Consider the following 23467-nt stretch of genomic DNA (forward strand, 5'->3'; position numbering starts at 1 on the left):
AGCGATACGCTCATTTTACGTTCGATTTTTAAATATGTAATAAGTGTTACTCAGACGATTTTTAAACTGTCTTCATTGGAAATATATAATTAAATATAAATAATTGGAATGTTTACGCAGAGTCGTTTAATACGAAACCCAATGCTTTCTATCTTTTAGTATCAATGGCGCTGAACGTATTTTGAACCTCGATATTATTATATCTATACATATAATAAAATTGGAGTGTTTGTAATATTAAAATAACCGCGTTTCACTAAATGCATATGTATGTATACACGGCACATATACCTAAATATTTTTTTTTACAATTTTTGTCTGTCTGTCTGACTGTTTGTTCCTGCAAATCTCTGGAATGGCTGGACCGATTTTGACGGGACTTACACTGGCAGATAGCTGATGTAATAAGGAGTAACCTAGGCTAATTTTATTTTAGAATTATATATTGAATAAAAATAAAATCACGCTACAATATCCAAATAACTTAAATTTAAACAACGCGCACGAAGTCGCGGGCACAGCTAGTGGGTATATATATCAAGATGGAGTTTCGCACTGCAAAATAACTAAACGTAACGAGCCATGTTTTCTTGGTGTGCGTGACAGCTACGCTTGACACTCGACAAACGTCGTACTTTAATAGTGGGTACTTAGTGGCCAACCGTTGGCTGTTATTTAAGCCGCTTTGAGAGTCTATGTAAAGTCTAATGTTTAGAGATAATTAAATAAGTTTTTGATTTAGACAAATATTTAGAATTGAAATACTATTAAGTATTTACTTATACATATGTACCAGTACCAGTGGTTAGAACGCGTGCATCTTAACCGATGAGTTCGGGTTCAAACCCAGGCAGGCACCACTGAATTTTCATGTGCTTAATTTGTGTTTATAATTCATCTCGTGCTCAGCGGTGAACGCAAACATCGTGAAAAACCTGCATGTGTCTAATTTCAACGAAATTCTGTCACATGTGTATTCCACCAACCGGCATTGGAGCAGCGTGGTGGAATATGTTACAAATCTTCTCCTCAAAGGGAGAGGAGGCCTTAGCCCAACAGTGGGAAATTTACAGGCTGCTAATGTAATGTAATGTAATATGTTTAAATTGCAAACAGTTTTCCGCTCCTCGTCTAACCTGTTTTCTTTGTTTGGTTTAATCTCAAAGTATTGTTAAGATAATCAGGCTGTGTAATACTTATAACTAAATATTATATAACATGAATGGTCTTCGTCATAGACGACGCATTTCATACACATTTAGATTGAAAACTATTCCAATGTATTTAATTACGAAATTGGTATGAAACGGTTATATCCGCATTTTGGAAAATTTATTTTCAGATGACAATATTAATAACGATTAAAAAGATCGGAGAAACCAGTGTTGATGACCAGTGCGCCATTATCATGTGCCATTACTCAGATGAGCTCTTGGTCAAAGACCAGGCGAGATTAAAACGGCTCTATTAAGCTGAAGAACAATAAAACTCCGAGCGATGATGTAATCAAAACAAAGCTTAAGGCACGCCGGACTCCGCTTCTGAAAGCTCGCCTCTCTAATTCCATCGTTAAACAAGGGTAGACTCCGGCAGCGTGGAGCAGGAGTAAGGTGGTAATGTTCTTCAAGAAGGAAGATTTATCCCTCTTAAAACACTACAGACCCATCTGTCTACTAAATCACTTATTCAAGCTGTTTCTAAGAGTTTGCGAATAATCTCGCTAGACGACTTGACGATTTTTGCCTTTAGAGCAAGAGAGCTGGCTTGGATCCGGCTACAGGATCATAGACCACATGAATGCTATATAAGATTTTTTATCTCGTGAACAAAACATTCGTAGATAATGTCGAAATATCGAGCTCCACCAAATAAAAATAAAAAACATGGTAAATATCCCGTTTTAAATACTGATAGTAACATATTTATGCTGTTCGGCAGATGGATAACCTATGAGGTACGATGCATGGATTTAGTGGATATAATCCAAACTGGGCAATCCATGAGGCTTTGCAGTAATGTTATGCCGAGATGTTTGTATAATGATGTTACAATAATTGTCCGAATCTAGGACTGTAAAACGAAGGTGATCCAATTGCGCCGAGGTATTTGACAGGGAGTTACACCCTCGAAACTGTTCACTAAAGCATCAGAGACGTCTTCAAGTATTCGATTGGACTGTATATGGGGTCAATGTTAACGACAAGAACATCTCACATATTTGATTTGCCTACAATATCGTCATCATTGCAGAGTCGCTAAAACAACGTACCGAAATGCTGCGTAGCCTAAGCAAGTCTTCCCGGCGTGACATGTCGGTCCTGATATGAACTTGGATAAGACTAAGGTCATATTCAACAGGTATGTCGGGTCGGGACCGTAGATGTTGGTTAATATGGGTTAAGTCGTACAGATCGCTAGTAACGACTATGAAAAGCCGATCGAGGGATTTGCTTAGGCTGGTCAACATTTGCCAACCTTCGTCATGTCTTTACGTCATATATACCGCAATGTTTGAAAAAGAAAGTTTTCAATCAATCTTCGTTGCAATATGGTGTCGAAACATGGAAACAGCAAGCTATTATTATTCATACGTATTAAACTATTTTTAAAAACAAAATGTCTGGTGTAAATTAATCTGGGATACATATTTGATACGGTATAAATAATATTTATCGCAGTGAAGGCCTTTACTAATAGTTTTTATATTATTATCGATATTTGCCTACATAAACCTTCAATTTGTTTTAAGAATTTACAACAGATAACATATAATTAATTTTAGCACCAAAAGTAACTGTCAACAGGTTTGTTGGCGGTCAGCGCACGTGCGAATTCTAAGAACATGTCACTTAAGCTGTCAATAGTACAATTGCATATTATTTATTTTTAAAGCTGATCTACTTTTGGTTAATGATACCGAAAATATAATCGCCTCTGAATAATCGCAATGATTGTGTGCTTATTTTAGATATTTAATTGTTCACGTTCGATTAAGAGCTCGTTTATTGTCTTTAAAATATCTTCCACTTTTTTATGTCAAAGGAAAAAACTTTTCGTCCCAATTATATAATCGTTTTTTTTTTAAGGTTTTATTGATCTTATAAAATAAAATGTAATGAAAACAATAGTTTGTGAAATTGCTTTATTATGACTATGATAACTTTTAATCAAAGTTACTACCAGGTAATTTACTACGGTCGTGCAATCTAGACAGTAATTTCCCCACAGAGTATAATATGAATTGTATATGCAAATTAAGCCTCTGATACCTTACTGCGTTACCTGACTTCAGTGCAACGTCTAGGGTAGTGTTTGCATTGTCTACCTAGTACTTATTAGAAAAATTATAATAATAAAATGATTGTATGTGAAAAATGTGTTGCCAAAACATAAAATAGTTTTTTTTTTTTTTATAAATTAATGAAACAATAGCGTACCGGTAGTATACTACTCTTTACTCTAATAATTTGTTTTTAATTACAATTGATCGATAAATTGTATTCAATAATCTTAAATCCTGCTCCTTGATAGGTTGAAGGTATAAAAATTCATTATTATAGTTGAGAATACTTGTACGTACCACGGTGACCTCACACAGCAAAAGCCCTACAAATAATCCTGTACGTACATTTCTCATACGTTTGCAATTACGTCCATAATAATCTTGAATGTCTGAAGCTGTGAATATGACCATCAGAAATAGATGATAATAACTCGCTCCTCGCCGTCAGTTATTTTAGTAATTATTTCTATTATCGATATAACGGTACTTATTTCAAGGCATGTGTTATTTCATATGTGGTATTAAACTCTTTTGAACTTTTATTATTGCACGTGTTAATGTATACGATATATTTTGAGGATTGTTATTTTTCTTTAGTTAGCTGTCTCGTTGGTTCTGTGGCTTGTCAGCTGTAACTCGATAGGTGGTAGGTTTAAATCTGATCTCGGATTATAAATTGGTGGTAGAACTTTGTGAAAGCTCGCCTGGGTTGGTACCACTTATCAGATATTCTACCGCCTAACAGCAGTAGTCAGTATTGTTGGTGGCGCATTGGTGATGTAAGGAATTGTTAATATTTTTTATCGAACCATCTATGTCAAAGGGCGGTGGTGATCCCTTACCATCAAGTGGCTCATTTCCTCGTCTGCGTACGTATATTATAAAAAAATGCAAATTAATGGTAGTGCTGAAAGCTACTGACCCCTGAGCCAGTGCAACTACAGACACAGGGGACATAACATTTAAGTTCCCAAGGTTGGTGGCGCATTGGTGATGTAAGGAATGGTTAATATTTCTTACAGCGCCTTACGAGGCTTAACATCAGGTGGCCCATGTCCTCAAGTAAAGCTTATACTGCTAAACTCTTATCAATAATATTGTATTATTGACCCTCAGGATTATGCGTGGGATTAAAGTATTCACCTGTGCTTGTGAACTCAAACATATATGTATTTTGGCCTAAATCGGGATATAAAAGTCTGTATAACTTCAGGAATTTGAATTGCTAACCTACGGAAGCTCATTACAATATTTCGATTTATGATATTATGATAAATATGGCGTCAATACCAACCAGAGCTCGTGTATGTTCCAGATAGTATTGTTCCAATGGTAGCGAGAATCTCAATATCTATGTAATATATACATATATATGATAGTTATTCAGCAGAATTACGCGGTATGATATAATATATATTTTTTTTTATCAACTAATTAAAATTAGTCCAAAGTTTCAATTGTGCTTCTAAAACAAACTAATATATTTAATTTATGTTACCTGAAATTTATTTAAGTATTACAACAAAATTCACAGAAATTTTGCCTTTGTAAAAAAAAAATTGTACGAAATTTAGGGAGATGAAATAGTTTATGCGTTTGGCATTTTGTTCACTTTAAACAAAATTCATTTACTTACTGATTTTAGCTCGGACAAAGTCTTGTCCGATGGCGAAAGGTTAATCCAATATTTGTTTTAAATAGTTTTACTTACTTAGTAACTTTCATAGTCACTAACGACTGTAATGCACCATGTGATTGTTTTCACTCGTGTTATTATTTAGAACTAGCTGTGCCCGTGACTTCGCGCGCGTTTGAATTTAACAGAAAAGTTATTGTTCAGATCGCAGATTTTACTATAACTTAGTAATTCTACATTAGGCAGCTTTTGTGATATTAAGTCGCTGGTGGGAGGAACCCGACGTGACGGCAGCGCGAGGGTTGCGCGCGATACTAGACAGTATTTGGACATTGCAGCCTTTATTTTATATAATATATAAATCTAAAATAAAAGTAACCCTAAGTTACTCCTCATGACATCAGCAAACTACCAGTGATAGTCCCGTGAAAATCGATCCAGCCGTTCCGGATATTAGCCGGAACAAACAGACAGACATAAATTGGAAAATATTTTTTTTTTGGTTTACGTACCGTGTATTATTTTAATATTGCAGACACTCCAATCTCATTATATGAGTAGATACAGATTATTTAAACTTATTTTTTTAATTCACGCAGGATTTTAGAAAATTTAATTATTCTCAAACTTTGTTTATTTATTTCGTCGACTGTTATTTAATACATATTATATGTATAGCGTAAAACAACGTCGGTCCAACCGCGTGGCCTCACCTCACGTTTATATTTTTTATCTTTGTTACCTCAGAACATCACTTATGGGCTTACTTGGATAATTCTTCTTTTAAACACTCACGTCTGTTCTTGTTTAAATATGAAGAAAAAAAAATTGAAGTCAGTTATATTTTTAGTTAGTATTTTATATGATTTCTTCAATATAAACATTTTGTTTTGTTTGACATTCCCATGTACATGCAGAGCGACAATGATTGATAGTGACAGGCAGGCAGGGTGTGACAACGCTTAGTATAATTAGGACAATCGCTTTAAAGGGCAATCTTTTGATCCTTCTAAATAGAACGAAATTGAACCACTTGGTATACTAACTTATTCACAGAGTTGTATCTTTATATATATATTTTATGGTATACTTTGGCGGACGCAGAGCCGTCTCAAGCTATGCTGGGGCCCTTGGGAATCCTTGAATTTGGGGACCTTTTGGTAGATATTTACTACCATGTACAAATAATTTGTTTATAGCCAGGCCTTAAGTATAGTATCAAATAAACGGTGCGGTAATTTTCGTAAATTCGTAGGAATCTGATTGGTTGTACAATCTTATGGCTATTAATATATATGTTACGTTATTTCTTACAATTATATCACTTTCGAAAATATGCATTCAACATTCAATGTCGAATGCAAACGTGAAGACCAACCAAAAATCTGTCCGTTGCTAGATAACACTGTTTTATAAATATATATAACACACAAACAGAACAAAATAAATAATTAAGTACCTTACGATACGTTCTCAGAAATTGTAGCCTAATGAGGTTAATTCTCAGTTCAGTGCGGAGCTAACATGAGTCTTCTCTGATGTAATTTTACAAGTTTTGTTTTTGAGGCTCCTAAAACAATTCTTGGGTCCGGAGGCTGAATGAAATATGTATTTGTACATATTGGTTAAATATATCCGATGTATACGTCTCATATTTAGTAATTCTCTTATCTTTGTCGGTTAAAACCTTTTATTTTTCTGTTGATCATATTTTTGGGAACATTTCGGTACAGTCCACTAACAGTGGGACATTTTTTACACTGTTATATAACGAATATAACTTCTCTTACTGTATGCTTCTTTTATTACTTTTGATTCGTAGCCATATAAGACTATTTAGTTTACATATTTTTATCAATGATTTTTGTTTAAGTGTTTGGATACCACGCACTCCTCAATTATTCTACCGACAGGCAATATACCAGTTTGAATTCCTCAACCGTACCGATCAATCTCTTTCGTGTCTTCTTCATCCTACGTGACATTGGCGAAATAATCTGTGCCCTGTCAACAACTAAAAGCCATTAAACTAAGAATTGATTTGAATACCAGTTTGAAAGGTAAGTGAGTCAGTGCAATTTCAGGCACAGGACTATAACATCATAGATACCCAGACGGCTAAAGGCGTAAAGGTGCTTTAAATAACTGCTCTAAAAATATATTTCATCGAGAACTAGCGGAATACTAATGTGACCGATTCTAAAAAAAAACAAATTACTATTAACTAAATACCCTTAAATCATAATCCTGGTTAGAGTAAAACTTTAACAGTTTCAGAAAATAAAATACCCTGAGCTGAACCACCGAATGAAACTAATAAAGGTTTATGTAATTTTGTAAATGCTTACAATTAACAATATAATAAAGACATAGTTAGGAATGGTTCACTTCGTACTTCCAACACTAGTTTGTCCTGGGCCTGAACTGTTTTGGTTGTGTTGGAATGGACATTCCATCACATGAAAGGAAATAGAGAGTACACTTGATTTTCGGCACAATGGAGTTATATTTAATTAATGATCAAGACCGTATATATAGGTATCATTACAGGACATGGTTGTCCTAATTTAATAATACAGCACGTTTTTAAAAATATTTAAAATGAGTTTTACGTTATAAAGGATATTGTCCAGATATATCTATCTGGCTATCTTTATGAGGTCACTAAGATTGCAGCAAAACAAATCCACCCTCAGTGTCGTCTTCTTGAGCAACTTGGTGCGCCCGTTGGGCACCGCCGGCACGACGGTTGATGTCTCCACCACACATATATATCTGCTGCGCAGATGGTTAGGCCGTAATCAGTTAGTAGGATATAACATATATCGTAGTCATGTTAATTTCGTTACATATCAAATAATCTTTTGAAGTCTCTCTTTATTTTATTGAAAAAAACCAGACATCCCAACATCCTCTGCTTTTTATAAATAGATTTATATATGTCTAGTTTTTATGTCAACCGTTTTAAATTCATCGCGTCGGACTGCGACCACTAACAATGCAAATATGCGCGTTATTTTGTACGTGGGTCGCATGATGTTTGAATAAAAGCAAAATTCTATTTAATCTAATGAAATACTTTTAATTGCTTATTTTAATCGCTTAATTGTGAAACAGGGCTGAAAGCCTACTTGAATAAAGTATATTTTGAATTACTTTTTTGTTATCCAGGAATACGACGCAAGGAGATCCCTTACTAAATTTTTTTACTAAGTACAGATGGTAGGTACTCTTTTCTCACTTCATTTCTCGGCATTTTGTCTATAATAAACTGTAATACATGTATTTCGAGGAGAGAGAACTAAATAAAATGGTTTTTTAATTAAAAAATATTTTCAATAGCATGTAGCAGCAATAGCGGTTGATTTGCTAGGATTTATTGAAGAGTTCCGTTTTCTGTCTCCGAAACCCAACATCAGATTTTAAATAAAATAAAAATGGGACCATGTCAGTCATAAACCTCTTTCAAACATAAAGAAAATTTTGCAAATCCTACTATATATGACAGAGTTATGCCGGAACATACAACATACAAAAAATATATAAACATCCAAATCGGAAACCTCCTCGTATAAAAATAAATCGAATTAGACGTGTGGGCAATCTGATACTAAACGGTCGCCTTAAACCAGAAATAGTGTCACTAACATTAAACCAACGCTCACACGATAAATATGCCATCAATTAGGGGAGCTGAGAAGATGTTACGTGTACATGGCTGTTAATTTAATTTCAGTGTATACATGGCTGTGTACATTACACTGTCTGTGCAATTATCTGTTCATGTGCTTCTGTGCTTAGCCCCAAATCTTTTTCTTATAAAGATACTTGACCACGTTTTTCTGTGGTTACGTTATGAATAATAATGTTGAATTATTTTGTATGACAATATTAAGTCAAAAATCTTCTCTGAAATACGCAGAATATAATGCTACTTTCATATCAAAATGTTCAGCGGTCTTCTTGCCGATACGAAGACAGAAGAAGATAAATAGCTGCCGTCCTAAGTTCATCCGGGTGTAATTAGAATTGTATTTACTGACCGATCACCACCTACTGGTTCCAATCTCCGAACAAAGATAATTTCATCGAATTCGGTAAAACCGCTCAGGAGGAGTTAAGTATCATACAAACGTACGGAGATTTGTATATATTTATTGTTTTGTTTGTATCTCCAGTCATTTTTTCCGTGGATTTGGTGTACTTTATATATAAGTCATATTACTAATGTTATTTATTTAATTTTACTCATCTTTAAGGAATCAATTCTGAGTGGCGACTTGGGCCAGAAGTGCCTACGCAAAGTTCAACATGACGCGTAGCAAATAACTGTACAACTTTAAGGTAGGCGTTAATATAATCTACTTAAGATTTATTTTATTTAGTACAAATTGGAATTAAAAATAGATACTGTATAAATCATGACCGCCGAGTGGTGGCAAGAATTCTAGTAGAATTTACCATCGCCATCCAGACTGTAAGGAACATTAATCTTGGGTTCATATTGTTTGTAAGACATTTCAGAATTTGATTTGCGTTCAATAAAATGTGTAATTGCTCCCAAAGATTTACTTTGTCAGTACATAAATATGAAATTTAATAACAGTAGATTTTTTTAATGTTACGTAATCTTGTCGTTAAAAGGTGATTTTATGGTTTATGATTTACGCTGATTAAAATATTCTGCGTAGGTACCACCCCATATACTAGATATTCTACCGCCAAATAACAGTACCCAGTATGGTTGTGTTCCAGTTTGAAGGGTGAGTAAGCCAGTATAACTACAGACACAGTGGACATAACATCGTAGTTTCCAAGGTAGGTGGAGCATTGGCGATGTAAGGATTGGTTAATGTTTCTTACAGCAATATTGTCTATGGGTGGTGATGCCCTAACCATCAGGTGGTCCAAATTAATGTACTTTTTGAATCATAAATAAAAACACATTAAAAAAAATGTAAAATCATTTAAAGGAATATCATGGGCTATTTTATTTCGTGTACGAAGTTCGGACGGGTAGCTATTTATACCAGATATGTACAACGAATTCATGCTGTAATAATCTTGCAAGAATTTAGGTTAATAAATGATAATATAAGTGTTCAGCTCGGTGTGGGTGTCACGCTTGTTGTGTGACTGTTTGTATGTGTGCCACATACACGTCATCCTACAATGGTACCGACATGTATGGAATGATAACATCGTTTTGTTGAGAGATTGGATTTGTTTTTACATTTTTACATTACATTACATTAACAGCCTGTAAATTTCCCACTGCTGGGCCAAGGCCTCCACTCGCTTTGAGGAGAAGGTTTGGAGCATTTTCCATCACGCTGCTCCAATGCGGGTTGGTGGAATACACATGTGGCAGAATTTCGTTGAAATTAGACACATGCAGGTTTCCTCACGATGTTTTCTTTCACCGTCGAGCACGAGATGAATTATAAACACAAATTAAGCACATTAAAATTCTGTGGTGCATGCCTGGGTTTGAACCCGAAATCATCGGTTAAGATGTACGAGTTCTAACCACTGGGCCATCTCGGCTCAAGTTTGTTTAGCCAAATCCAATCGAAGTAGTAGAGATAAATAAACTCTAGAGTTTTATTTTGGAATTGAAATTGGTAGGCGTACGACCAAATGAACCACCTGGTAGGCTCTAACGCCCAGAAACATCGGTGCTGTAAGAAATATTAATATTCTTGAATCGCCAATGCGCCACCAATATTGGGTATTCAGATGTTACCCGTGTCTGTAGTTATACTGCTAAACTCTCCTTTGAAACCGGAACACAACGATACTAAGCATTGTGGTTTGCCGTTAGAATACTTACCTACCCATACCTGCTTGTACAAAGCCTTACTACAAGTAAAATCGCGTAAATTTACAATCGATGAGATTTTGTAATAGTTTTACTGTACGCACAACAAATAGTTCTTGATTTCTATATAAGATTAGATTTATACTCAGATTTGATTTTCCACGTAATTGGAAACCTTAGTCCAAAGTCATTAGCACTCCTGGAGCCATGATCACGACAACCATCTCAAATGTTATATCTTGTTATTGTAAAAACACTGATTCACGCACGCTGTTGTAAGTCTGTTTGTGTAGGTACGACCCACTCATCAGATATTCTTCCACCAAGCAGCATTATCAAACTCATAATATTCTTCATTCGAGTAGGCTCATAAAAATACTATTATTATTATTACTCAGTATTGTTGATTCGGTACGAATGACGAGCGAAGCAGCGTAACTACGTCACATAACATCTTAGCTTCCTAGGTTGTTTGTTTATACACCACGTATTGGAGATGCCAGGAATGTTTGAAAATAATTACGGCGGCAAAGTCTATGGGCGGTGATTACTACTTACCATCAGGTCAGGTTTATATCGCACTGCTCGGCAGGCTTCCTCTCCTGTTTAAGGATATTATAAAGAAATAGTTTGGAATTTATAATTACATAACATAAACATAATCAGCCTGTCAATTTCCCACTGCTGGGCTAAGGCCTCTTCTCCCGTTGAGGAGAAGGTATGGAGCATATTCCACCACGCTGCTCCAATGCGGATTGGTGGAATACACATGTGGCAGAATTTCGTTGAAATTAGACACATGTAGGTTTCCTCACGATGTTTTTCTTCACCGCCGAGCACGAGATGAATTATAAACACAAATTAAGCACATGAAAACTCAGTGGTGCCTGCCTGGGTTTGAACCCGAAATCATCGGTTAAGATGCACGCGTTCTAACCACTGGGCCATCTCGGCTCATAATTAGCAATGCGCAAAAGTGAATTCAGTCACAGGTTTCCTTCCATCAAGGTTTGATTTGCATCCATAAGCATCGTCTATTTCATAAGTAATCTATACCCTATTCCAATGGAAGTAGGAGAAAAGATAAACAAACCTTAGATTACGTATTTCATGCGATTTGCTAATACCTCAGCTATATTGTGCACTACTGAGAGTTTATGATTAATATATCTTTATTTGTAATACAACACTATTACACTTAACTACTTATTTCCACTTTAATTTTACTTCCATAATTCCGACAACAGTTTCGTCGACGTTCAAAACGCAATTTTTTCGCAAACCCATAGTGAATATCATAGATTGATCAAACTCTCAATTATATCGCGTCTATTTGCTGTCAAATATTGTTTATTTGTCTTTTCTTCTTTTACGGTTGGAATAGAGTATAAGTAATAAGGCCCTCTTTCGAAAACCTAATTATAATTCTGGTCAGCTCGGCTTAACCTATAAATGTTGTTTGGGGTGTGATTAGTAAAACATGCCGTCTTCTTCTTTCAAATGTAAAATCAATAACGTCCGAAAGAGATAAATCTGTTTTTAACGAAACACCCGTTAAACAAGTAAGGCCGGTAGTGATTACAATCTTTTTGTATATAAGATAAGCAATTTAAGCGTAGAACAATAGGATACTGCTACAAATAAATTGTACTCTTTCCTTTAATGGATAGTTTGCTGTTATCAATAAATTAATATATTCGTGTAATGTCTAATCACGATTTATAATTTCACAAAACAAGAAGCTGAGAATAATTCGATTGTAAGTATTGATGAATTGATTTTAAGTGTATTTTTAATTTAACAGTGTTATAACGACGATACATCTTCTCTTCCTAGACACGCCCTAGTTTTCTTGTTCTTGTTTAGTTGTATTTCAATTAAATTTCATATAATTCTCAGGCTCTTGCTGGTTCTTCTCGATATAGTCTACATTTTAGAACGTTTGTAGTTTTATATATAATAAAATATTATCACACGACGATTCAAAGTTGCTTTTAGGATTAGGAGCCTACTTAAATAAATGATATTTTGAGTAATTACTTTGTATGTATATTAACAAGATTGGGTAATATCTATTTAGTACAGCATCTAAGTACCTATATCCGAAAAGGCGAAAAAATAATGCTTTGGTAAGGGTACGAATTATATTAAATATATCGTTTTCCGTCTCGCATTTTTAAATTTGGACCGATAATTATTGTTTAAATATTGAAAAATATCCAGTGTTTAATCGTTTTTATAAATCAGAAGAAAAAAATAGATTTTTAATGATACTTTTTTTTTAATAAATTTTTGAAGTTGCATTTTTGACTTATTTTGAAAAAATCTAAAAAACGCGATAACTCAAAAATGGTTCACTTTTGCATGTGGGGGTTAAAATTATCGCAAATAGTCACCCCTATCACCTAACGGGATTACGTCTAATTACCAATAACCCTGTATATATTTGCGTTAGCCTAATGGTTGGTATGAGCTTTTCTTACTTTAGCTGTTAGGGGGAGAGTCGGGCTAAACACTACTAAAATTTTGCTTCCGTAATAGTTGAATGGTCCCCATTCGTCACATCGCCGATGCGCCTCCAACCATGGGAACGAATATTTTATGTCCCTTGTGCCTGTTGTCACATTGGTTCACTCACTTTTAAACCAGAACTCAACTATACTAAGTATTTCTGTATGAGTGGGTGGTACCTACCCAGACAGACTTGAACAATACCCTATCACCATGGGAAGATGTACCATTTCATAATATAATTGGAACACTAAAAATTATATTACGACTAAATTTAAGACATCGTCCTGATCAACCAGCAACGAAAATATTTGTAAATATTTGATTTTGTCGGATAATTTATAAAGTTAAAAGTTTTGTGTTTTTTCTTACCAAGTTTATTAACTCCTGACGATCTGTTTGATACTTTTATCTATTAAGTTTAAAGTAATATTGTTTCAAGCGCTTTACTTTTTCAGTTTATTTAAAAAGTTGAAGCGAAAGCGCTTTAATAATAATTCACAGCGAAATTAAAACTGCTGTGTTATGGTGAAAACTTAATTTACATTCCTGGGTTAACTGAATATCTTATTATATAATAGATATATTGTTGGAATAAGAATATTGATGGTCTGTACGTATCGAAAATATATGAAAAACTTAAAAACAAAATTAATAAAAATAAATTAATCCTTTATTTATGTCACTGTTAGACGGACTGGCAAATGGGCCACCGGATAAATAGTGGTCACCAATGCCCATACAACTGACCATAGACATACGGCACTGTGACAAATATTAATCTTTTCTCATAACACCAATGCGTCACAAACCTTGGGACCAACATACACAAAGCCCCACTCTCGCCAATTCTCTGCATAATATTTTTTTTATATTGAAAATAAACTCAAAATAAAATTTAATATTCTGAATAAAAGTTGAATCTTCCACTTCTGGGCGATCACCTCCACTCCTTTGATAGTTTATTCCGCCAAGCTGCTTCAATGCTGACACGTGACATTTCCCTCCGACACATGAAGGTTTCCTTACGATATTTTCTTACACAGCCGAGCGTTATAATTACATTTTAGGTCGAGAATTATAATTACAAATTAAATTGAATATTAATTCAAGTAACTTTGAATTTTCATGTAATTAATTGCTTTTTTATATACAAGAAAATGCTTGTAAATAGCACACGATTTCAGTTTGTGCTTAATGTTATTGTTCTCGCATTCCTTCACTGAAACAGTTAGCTGACTAAAATCTTTATTTGGCCTATTAAAAAAAATAAAACTCATGTCAGAAAAACATTGATAAATAAGGCATATTACTCAATACAATATTATATGACGACCTCCGTAGTCGAGTAGTGTGTACACCGATTTTCATGGGCACGCCACTCCGAGGTCCCGGGTTCGATTCCCGGCCGAGTCGATGTAGAAACAGTTCATTAGTTTCCTATGTTGTCTTGGGTCTGTGTGCTTGTGGTACCGTCGTTAATTCTGATTTTCCATAACACAAGTGCTTTAGCTACTTACATTGGGATCAGAGTAATGTGTGTGATGTTGTCCAATATTTATTATTATTATTATTAAATATAAAAGATAAGAGCTTGGAGTATTTTTTATTTCTAGATAAGATATATAAATATTGAATTGTTCTTTACTGACATACACTGTTATTAAAATGGTTGAAAAGAGTGACTACTGAGTTTCTTGGCGGTTCTTCTCGGTGGAGTCTACTTTCCGAACCGGTGGTAAGTTTACATTTAATTCAATATTGTATGACTATTCAAAAGCGTTTTTACGAACCTACTCGAATAAAAAATAAAAATTTTGATTTTAAACCCAAAATAGTTTAGTGGCTAGCAAAGGTGAATCATAAACGACAATTGCGGGTTCCAACCTGAAAAAACTTTATTGAATTTCGTTTATGAATTAAATATATTTATCTAGTTATATAAAATATATATATTTATTTATTTAACATTCCCATGTTAAATAAATAAAAATATATATTTTTTAGACCTTTTACCCTCAAAAGCTAAGTTAAGCTAGGCTCGTTTGTAGAGGGGTACATGTCAGTCACCTCCTCGTGGTGTACCCTGGGCAACGGGGCCGGCTTGAGCTTGCTCGTCGGCCACGGCTAAGACTGGCGGGAGGGATGCCGCGGGGCCGCTCCTGGTACGTCCCTGATCGGCGTCAGGGCGAACCATGTGAGTGGCCTCGTTGGCTAGGAGGGAGTGGGAGGGCTCGCTACTCGAGCCTCCCAGGTGTTTTACACCGGCGGTCAGCGGCGGAGCCTACCATCTTATCCGCCGCAGGGCGTCAGCTTCGTTGACGCCCAGCCTCCAGTGGCGGACTCGGGGGAGTTCGTCACATTCCCACATGGAGGATGAGGGGGAAGGCGCGCACTAGGCGCGCTTTCCATGGATATTCAGCCGCCTTACGGCGGCTGCCGCTGGTGGGGTCGCGGTTGCATGCCCTTGGCGATCCCGTGGCCTCACCACTCGGCGGCATGGTGGAAACCCGAGGATGGTTTTAGTGGGTAGGACAGGGCATCTGCCCTGGCACGGGGCATTAGGCCCCGGTTGAGTCCCACATACCCGTCCCGGTCCCCCGACCGGGCGGCATGCGTAAATGTATTTCCTCCTCGTTAAACAAAAAAAAAAAAAAAAAGGCTCGTTTGTAGAATGTAGTAATACCTACTTTCGAAATTATAATATTAGTATCAATTTGTGTTATTCTTATTAAAGATTACTTTAACTAGCTTTTACTTGTGGTACGTCCATCGGTCTGGTGGGAGAGCTTTGTGCTTTTATGTATTATCGGTTTGCTATTGGTTTATACAGTGTCAGTTTCTGGACGGTGACCACATACCATTAGGCAACTTTCTCCTCTTTTTATTGTATATATAGTCAAAAATGAGCACAGATTCCTATCACTAGTAATAGGCCTCCATGATCTTTACTACAACGTATTGAAATATTAAATAATTCCGACGAATTTCGTATTATTTTGATATTATTATTTACTAACTGAACCCGCGGCGTGACCCGCGCGAAATTATAAAACTGTATAGCACACAAACAGTCAACCCCTTTTTAACAAACATCCTTAAAAAAATCCGAACCCTATTTCCAGACCAAATTTTATCGTAATCGTTTCAGTGGTTCAATCATAAAGAGGTAACAGACTGAGTTACTTTCGTATATATAATTTTCCAACGAACGAAAATATACAAACTAACTACAAGCATATTGTATGGTCACACTTTTTTTTTTACAGTAAAAATTTAAAAAAATACTTTGAATCTTCGACCTTCGTGTACGAACTACATTTCTTAACTTTAATATCTAATACTAATATATAAATATAGAAGACAAAGTTATACGACCAATAAAACTTCAAACGACTCTATTTTTGCAAGGGCTCATTGTTAAATATTTAAACTGTTCACCAGTTATAATACGGTATTTACGTAAAATATCTTGATACCCATATCGTAGAATTTATTATTAATAGGTCTCCTATGAGAGGTCTTCGTCCAATAGTATACATAAGAACACTGGCTGATGATAATTATTAATTATGCTGTATATTAAACTGCGTGTATTCAATGCAACTATAATAAAAATGTAAATTAAAAAAAAACCAATCAAAGTTTCTCTTAATAGAAATTATTATAAAAAACTCCTTCCGTTTCACCATATTTCGTGATATATTTATTATCGAAATATAGTATTTATTTTTATTAAAATTATAACATAATTAATATTTATATACATCTACTGTACTTTTTTTATATAGACAAAAACATTTTTTGTAGTAGAATAAATCATCCGAACAACCTGTAGGCAAGCGTTGTCAATGTATTGATTTATTTTGATCACATCTGCGCTTATCTCGCTACCGGACATTATTGTAAAACAAATAATACAATGTTATCATTATGTCCGTCTTGTAGTCTATTGTGACCGACGACCTTCACGTATAAGTGGTACTCACTCTTCAGAATGCTGGGAGACACTATCCTTGTCCTTATGAGCTTGGCCTGAGCTGCAGGAATTGCCCATGACTTCGCCGGACCGGCCACCACCTTTTCACTACCACATACGTCCAAAAACCGCACTAGACACAGTGTAATTTATGAAAACAAACGAACGAACATTCTATCATTGTTTAGCATCGCCCGGCTACGATCGTCGAGCGGTAAATTTTAATTCGAGTGACACGTCCAACCGCACCGAGTCCCCGAACGCGAATAAATCGATGCGCGTTTTCTCGTCTCCCCCTCCGCAGTTTCCGCGCGCGCGTCATTTTCACGCTTTTCACGTTCAATCGTTGAAAGCTTTAAGACCAAAGAGTTTTTATATATTTGCCAAATAATTTTAACTAATCAGCATTTATTTGTTAATTTAATTTTATTAATGTTATGTTTGAAACAAAACTCAATACGTTTTATAGTTTTTTATTTTATTTTATAAACATACATAAATACTGAAAATAATTATCTTTTTTTTTAAATTTATTCGTTAATAAAAAGTATGTTTATACTTTTATGTTAATATCATAATAAATATTTATAAATTATAAATACTAAGAGTTGTATACGCTATGGGTGTGGAAGGAGCTTTAAATTTAAACATCATAAATCATCTGTGGCAATCAAACTGGCAGCCGAGGGGACAGCCGCCATCGTTTAAATTCGGAATTCTTAAAAATAAAACGCTGTTTTTGCTTGTTTCCAGCTGTCGTATCTCAACAAGTGCCTTACAGTATTACATTTATATCATTAGATTATGTGTATTAAACAATATATTTTAAGTATATTATACTTTTTCTAGTATTTAATATAATGCCTAGGTGTTATTTGAACTCTGTGCGTCCTCGTCAAGGATCCTTTACACATGAAACAGGTGCTTTTTACATGAAAACTTGCCTTTACATATATTTTATAAAAATTTTTTTGTTATTATATTTTTCATATAAAAAAATTATTTTATTTTTAGACCCAAAATTAATTATAGTTGTTGTTTTAAAGATGATTATTAAAATTAATTAAAACTAGTGTATACAATTTATTTATTATAGACACAGCGATCGTGTACGGCAAATATATTTTATTTTAGAATATATTTAAGGTAAGTGCCATTTATATAGTTGTAAAAAAAAGCGTAATATTGTCTGTATGATACTTTGCTTTATAATTGTAATTTTGTTTTTGTTTTAAGACGAGTTTCGTTTATTATATTTCTTATATTATTATATTATATTTCTATTATTATTTAAATGGTATGTTTTAACATTTAGTAATAAGATGGCGGTCGGACAAATGGATCACCTGATGGTAAGTAGTAACTTCGCCCTTAGACTTGGGCTAGCATAAGAAATATTATTTATTTATACAAAGCGCCACCTACTTTAGGAGGATGTGTCCCCTGTGGGTAACTACAGAAGTTAGACATCGTCAATGCACCACCAATCATGGAATGAATATGTTAAGTCAATTACCCTTAAAACCGAAACCCTACAATACTAAATATTGCTACTTGATGGCAAATATCTGATGAGTATTGTTTTTATTATTATTTTATCAAATTTCATACTTTGTTTATATAGTTCAGAACTTAACAAGTTTGTCCAATCACAACACTAGCTCGATGTAGCCGTAACTTAATAGTGCATTAACAAAAATATATATTTTCAGAAGATACAAAGACGCCACGTGTCCCAAAACTTCAAAATAAGAAACAGAAAACTTTATTAAAAATTAACGAAACGATATACCACGACAAAGTACCGATCTCTACACGATTCTACCTTCAGTTATTAAAGAAAAGCCAGTTCATACAACACTTCATAGACACTGAATGTTACGATTACGCTTTGGAAAACGAAAAACCGGTAAATAATCCCGAACCGAAAAAAACGACGGCGAAACGCGACGAAAAGATTTACAACCTACGATCCAACGAGGCGAAGACCGAACGGAAGATTTTCACTGAAAAAAAAACAAGACGTTACAAGCGTACGAAACAAGCACCTTTGCCACAGAGGAATGATTTAAAAAAAGATAAAAAATCACCCTTGGCGCCGATCATCGAAGAGATTAAGAATCGAGAACTCAAAGCGAAACCGGTCAAAGGTTCGGAAATCGACAAAATTGCCGAGAAATTGAAAAGTTTGGTCGAAAATAATGCAGATGAGAAACTTAACAAGGAACTACTGTTCTGTAAGGAATCGTTCGACAAGGAAAACGTGGAATGTCAGATTACTGAAGGTGTAAAACTAAATTTGGTCGATAAAGGTGAGTTCGGAAGACATTTTAAAACTCGTATAAATTTACTATTGAATAGAGTATTAATATATTTGTATGATGTAATCTATGTATATACGTATATAAAAGCGCTAAATAACACTGACTGATTAATCACGAAATCTCAGAACCAATAACGCGTAGAAACTTGAAATTAGATGTAGACATCCGCTCAGAACGGATTTTGAATCACCAAATTTACAGAGCACTTCGAATAGAATGCAATATTACCCGCTTAAGTTGAGCAACGGTCTGTTCCAATTTGAAGGGTGAGTGAGCCAGTGTAACTACAAGTAAAAGGAGTATGATATCTTAGTTCCCAAGGCTTGTGGCGGATTGATGTTATAAGGAATGGTCAATAGTTTTAACAGTGCTAGTATTGTTGTGCAGTGGTGACTGTTTACCATCAAGTCGCTCCTTTGTCAGTCTACCTGCATATAAAAAAAACTAAAAATTATCTATATCTAGAAGAATGTCCAAAATTCCGCGATTGGGAGCCACGTCCGCGAGCCAGTCACGTGTGCTCGTACTGCGGCAAAGGTTTCGACAGGCCCTGGGTGCTGAAGGGACATCTCCGCCTCCACACTGGGGAGCGGCCCTTCCCTTGTCCCCATCCGCACTGCGGCAGGACCTTCGCGGACCGGTGAGTATATTACAATTCACAATAGGTCACAATATATGCCTTACTGTGTTAAAGTTTAACGTTCTAGCTTAATCTTGTATTTTTGGTATATGGGATGTTCGTCAACCGGTAGACAATGGTCATGATTACGGTAAATCTCAAAGACCAGGCGGCACTGTGTGTGTGTGCAAACACAGGCTCACTCTCTATGCCCTTGCTCTTATAGCCAGGCGGGAAAGCAATCCGACAACCGTGAAAAGAGTGTAGAGTGATGAGTCTCATAATAATACGTTCAGTAGTTTTTACATGACGTGTACTTTATTCCAAACACAAGAGGAGAAAAGCCAAATATATTTGACGGCAAATTGACGCGATGTCATTGGTGGGCTTGCTTAATCTATGATATTCACTATGGATTTGCGAAAAAATTGCGTTTTGAACGTCGACGAAACTGTTATCGGAATTTTGGAAGTAAAATTAAAGTGGAAATAAGTAGTTAAGTGTAATAGTGTTGTATTACAAATAAAGATATATTAATCATAAACTCTCAGTGGTGCACAATATAGCTGAGTTATTAGCAAATCGCATGAAATACGTAAATCTAAGGTTTGTTTATCTTTTTTCCTACTTCGATTGGAATAGACTGTTTATAGAGAAGACTAAATTTCTAACTAGATTGGGTTGTCGTAGGTATTAGGTATAAAAAAGTTAATATGACCTGTGAGCTTCATTGGATTCAAGCTTTAGTACAAAATTATAACGGACCGAAAGACAGACGGACATATTTTCACATTAGCATTAGCAGCCTGTAAGTTTCCCACTGCTGGGCTAAGGCCTCCTCTCCCTTTGAGGAGAAGGTTTTTGGAGCATATTCCACCACGCTGCTCCAATGCGAGTTGGCGGAATACACAAATGGCAGAATTTCGTTGAAATTAGACACATGCAAGTTTCCTCACGATGTTTTCCTTCATCGCCGAGCACGAGATGAATTATAAACACAAATAAAGCACATGAAAGTTCAGTGGTGCCTGGCTGTCGTGGCTGTGCCTGAACCCGAAATCATCGGTTAAGATGCACGCGTTTTAACCACTGGGCCATCTCAGCTCTCAAACAATATATTCCTCTACAAATGTCGCTACGATTCAGAACAAATGTTTGTATGAATGTCTGGTTTCCAAGCAGGATATATTAAATCAGACTACCTCGACAGTGAGATTTAGACAAAATGGATACATTTTACTAATATGATATATTTAACAGTCCTATTAAATAAATAAAAATAGTACGTGAAAATAAAAATAAAACAGAATTCCGTCAATAATTTGTTCCAGTCGTTCATTACACTACGATAGAAAAACATTTATATGAATCAGTTTTAAATTATTTACAAAACATTAATTACTCCAATAATTATAATTTTAATTTAGTATGCTTGAACTATGTCATACTATATCACCAACGGATGCACAATGAAAGCCTCGGGGGTGAAACCGACTCGTATACCGTTACGGCGAACGGCATGAATCTCTCTTAAGCCGTATAATAATAAAAATATAACAAATTCAGTTATATTTTTTTTTTAAATTAATAATATATATTTCAATATAAGTCCAATCATAGCAATAAATAGTATATCTAATTCGTTCTATTAAGATGTTGCGTTTAAATTATGCTCTAGAACAAGAAACATTTGACGATTTTGAGTAATTCATTCCTTCAGCAAGAAGTTTAGTATATAGTGGTCGTCACCAATTAAACTACAGGTTAACTTAACAAAAGTGTACTCAACTTTAAAAGTATCGAGATGAACGCTAACAGATGCCCAATTAAACATAATGGAGTCATAGACTGATACACTTGTTAGTTTTTGAAAACTAAATTTAATTGCATCTCATCTAGATCTCTATCGCGGTAAGTACAATAGTATAGGAGATCATGCAGTTTTGATCTCCTAAAACTACGTGATCTCCCATACTGCGAGTGAGTAGTGAGTAGAGCGTGTGGCGGCGCAGGTCCAACCTGCGCGCGCACCAGCGCACGCGCGGCCACCACACGTGGCAGTGGCGCTGCTCGCACTGCGGGAAGGCGTTCAGCCAGCACCGCTACCTGGAGCGCCACCGGGCCGACGCGTGCCGGAAGTACAAGTAAGGGGGACCTTTGCGAATAGTTAAAAAGGAGTAATTGTCTATGGGATCATGTCTGATTGGATTTTTGCCTTTTTGATGATGGGACTTTTTGCAATGTGTAGGTTACTCAAAATATGTACCGGTCATAATTCTACCGCAAGAAGAGTTTAACTACAGACGCAAGGGACATAATATCTTAATTCCCAAGATTGATGGCACATTGGCGCTGTAAGGAATTTTTTACGGTGCCAATATATATGGGATGTGGTGACCACTTATCATCAGGTGGCTCATAGGCTAGTCCGCCCCACTATCATAAATTAAAATATTGTTTCTATTTTAGAAATATTTACCACAATATTAACGCATTCAAGCAAGCAATCTCTTCAGATTTTTACTATAAAGCATTTAAAATTTTTAAGTATTTTTTTTCTTTATTCAAGGATGCACTCTAGAAGTTCTCACGTATCCTGCACTTTGAAAATATCGGAAGTTCCACAGCCGGTGCCGTTGTATGGGTTCATTTGTCACAACAAAACCATAGACAAGCCCGAGGCAACTGAAATGTCGTACGAAGAAGGTCCGATAGACCTCTCTATGAAAAAATCAAGAGAAGATTGCTTAACCGCAAAAGTTTAAATGTATTTTTTTTGTATTCCTGCATGTTAATAAGAATAAAATGTTTATTTTAAATATTGAAATGAAATATCTTGGTTTTGTACTTTTTCCCGTTGCTTCTGTCTGTAACTGATATTATTATATTTATATAATTAGCATGTCCACTAAGCAATATTCTGAGTGAGTCAGTGTCAGCACAAGGGACATAACATCTTTCCCAAGGTTGGTGGCGCATTGGCGATGGTTAATTTCTTACAGAGCCAATGTCTATGGGGGGTGGTGACCACTTTCCATCAGGTGTCCCATTTTGCCAGTCTGTCTACATATTATAATTAAAAAGCAATGTCCTTGCAAATTCGGGTTGATTTAATTAAAATATTAAAAAAAAAAATGCAATTTGTATTAGGAGTTAACTTTCGAGTTTCAATTCTCTTCAGATTGATCTAAGCCCACTATGAGAGCCACAAAATCCTGTAGGTAACCGCACACACAGCGGGATAGCTCCTGTTAGCAGTCAGAAGTCGGTCTAGAGAACTCGATAATGGCCGTC

General features: G+C 35.4%; 2 protein-coding genes across 4 annotated transcripts in view; one reads left to right on the forward strand and one right to left on the reverse strand.

The window, feature by feature from the left end:
* LOC113396477 (NACHT domain- and WD repeat-containing protein 1) overlaps nucleotides 1-17483 on the reverse strand; it is a 58454-nt gene extending 40971 nt beyond the window's left edge. For all 3 annotated transcript variants that reach the window (XM_026634422.2, XM_026634421.2, XM_026634420.2), the window contains exon 1: nucleotides 17241-17483. In XM_026634422.2, coding sequence (XP_026490207.2) covers nucleotides 17241-17308 — 68 coding nt within the window. In that variant the 5' untranslated portion in view covers nucleotides 17309-17483. The remainder of the gene's footprint in view (nucleotides 1-17240) is intronic.
* Nucleotides 17484-18047: 564 nt separating this feature from the next.
* Nucleotides 18048-22938, forward strand: LOC113396479 (zinc finger protein 695-like). The gene is made up of 5 exons (XM_064219009.1): nucleotides 18048-18172; nucleotides 18946-19542; nucleotides 20020-20194; nucleotides 22186-22317; nucleotides 22743-22938. Exons 1-5 carry the CDS (start codon nucleotides 18091-18093, stop codon nucleotides 22936-22938), a joined length of 1182 nt encoding a protein of 393 aa, XP_064075079.1. The 5' UTR covers nucleotides 18048-18090.
* The last annotated feature ends 529 nt before the right edge of the window (nucleotides 22939-23467 follow it).

This window comes from Vanessa tameamea, chromosome 25 (assembly GCF_037043105.1).
Source record: "Vanessa tameamea isolate UH-Manoa-2023 chromosome 25, ilVanTame1 primary haplotype, whole genome shotgun sequence".
Lineage (NCBI taxonomy): Eukaryota > Metazoa > Arthropoda > Insecta > Lepidoptera > Nymphalidae > Vanessa > Vanessa tameamea.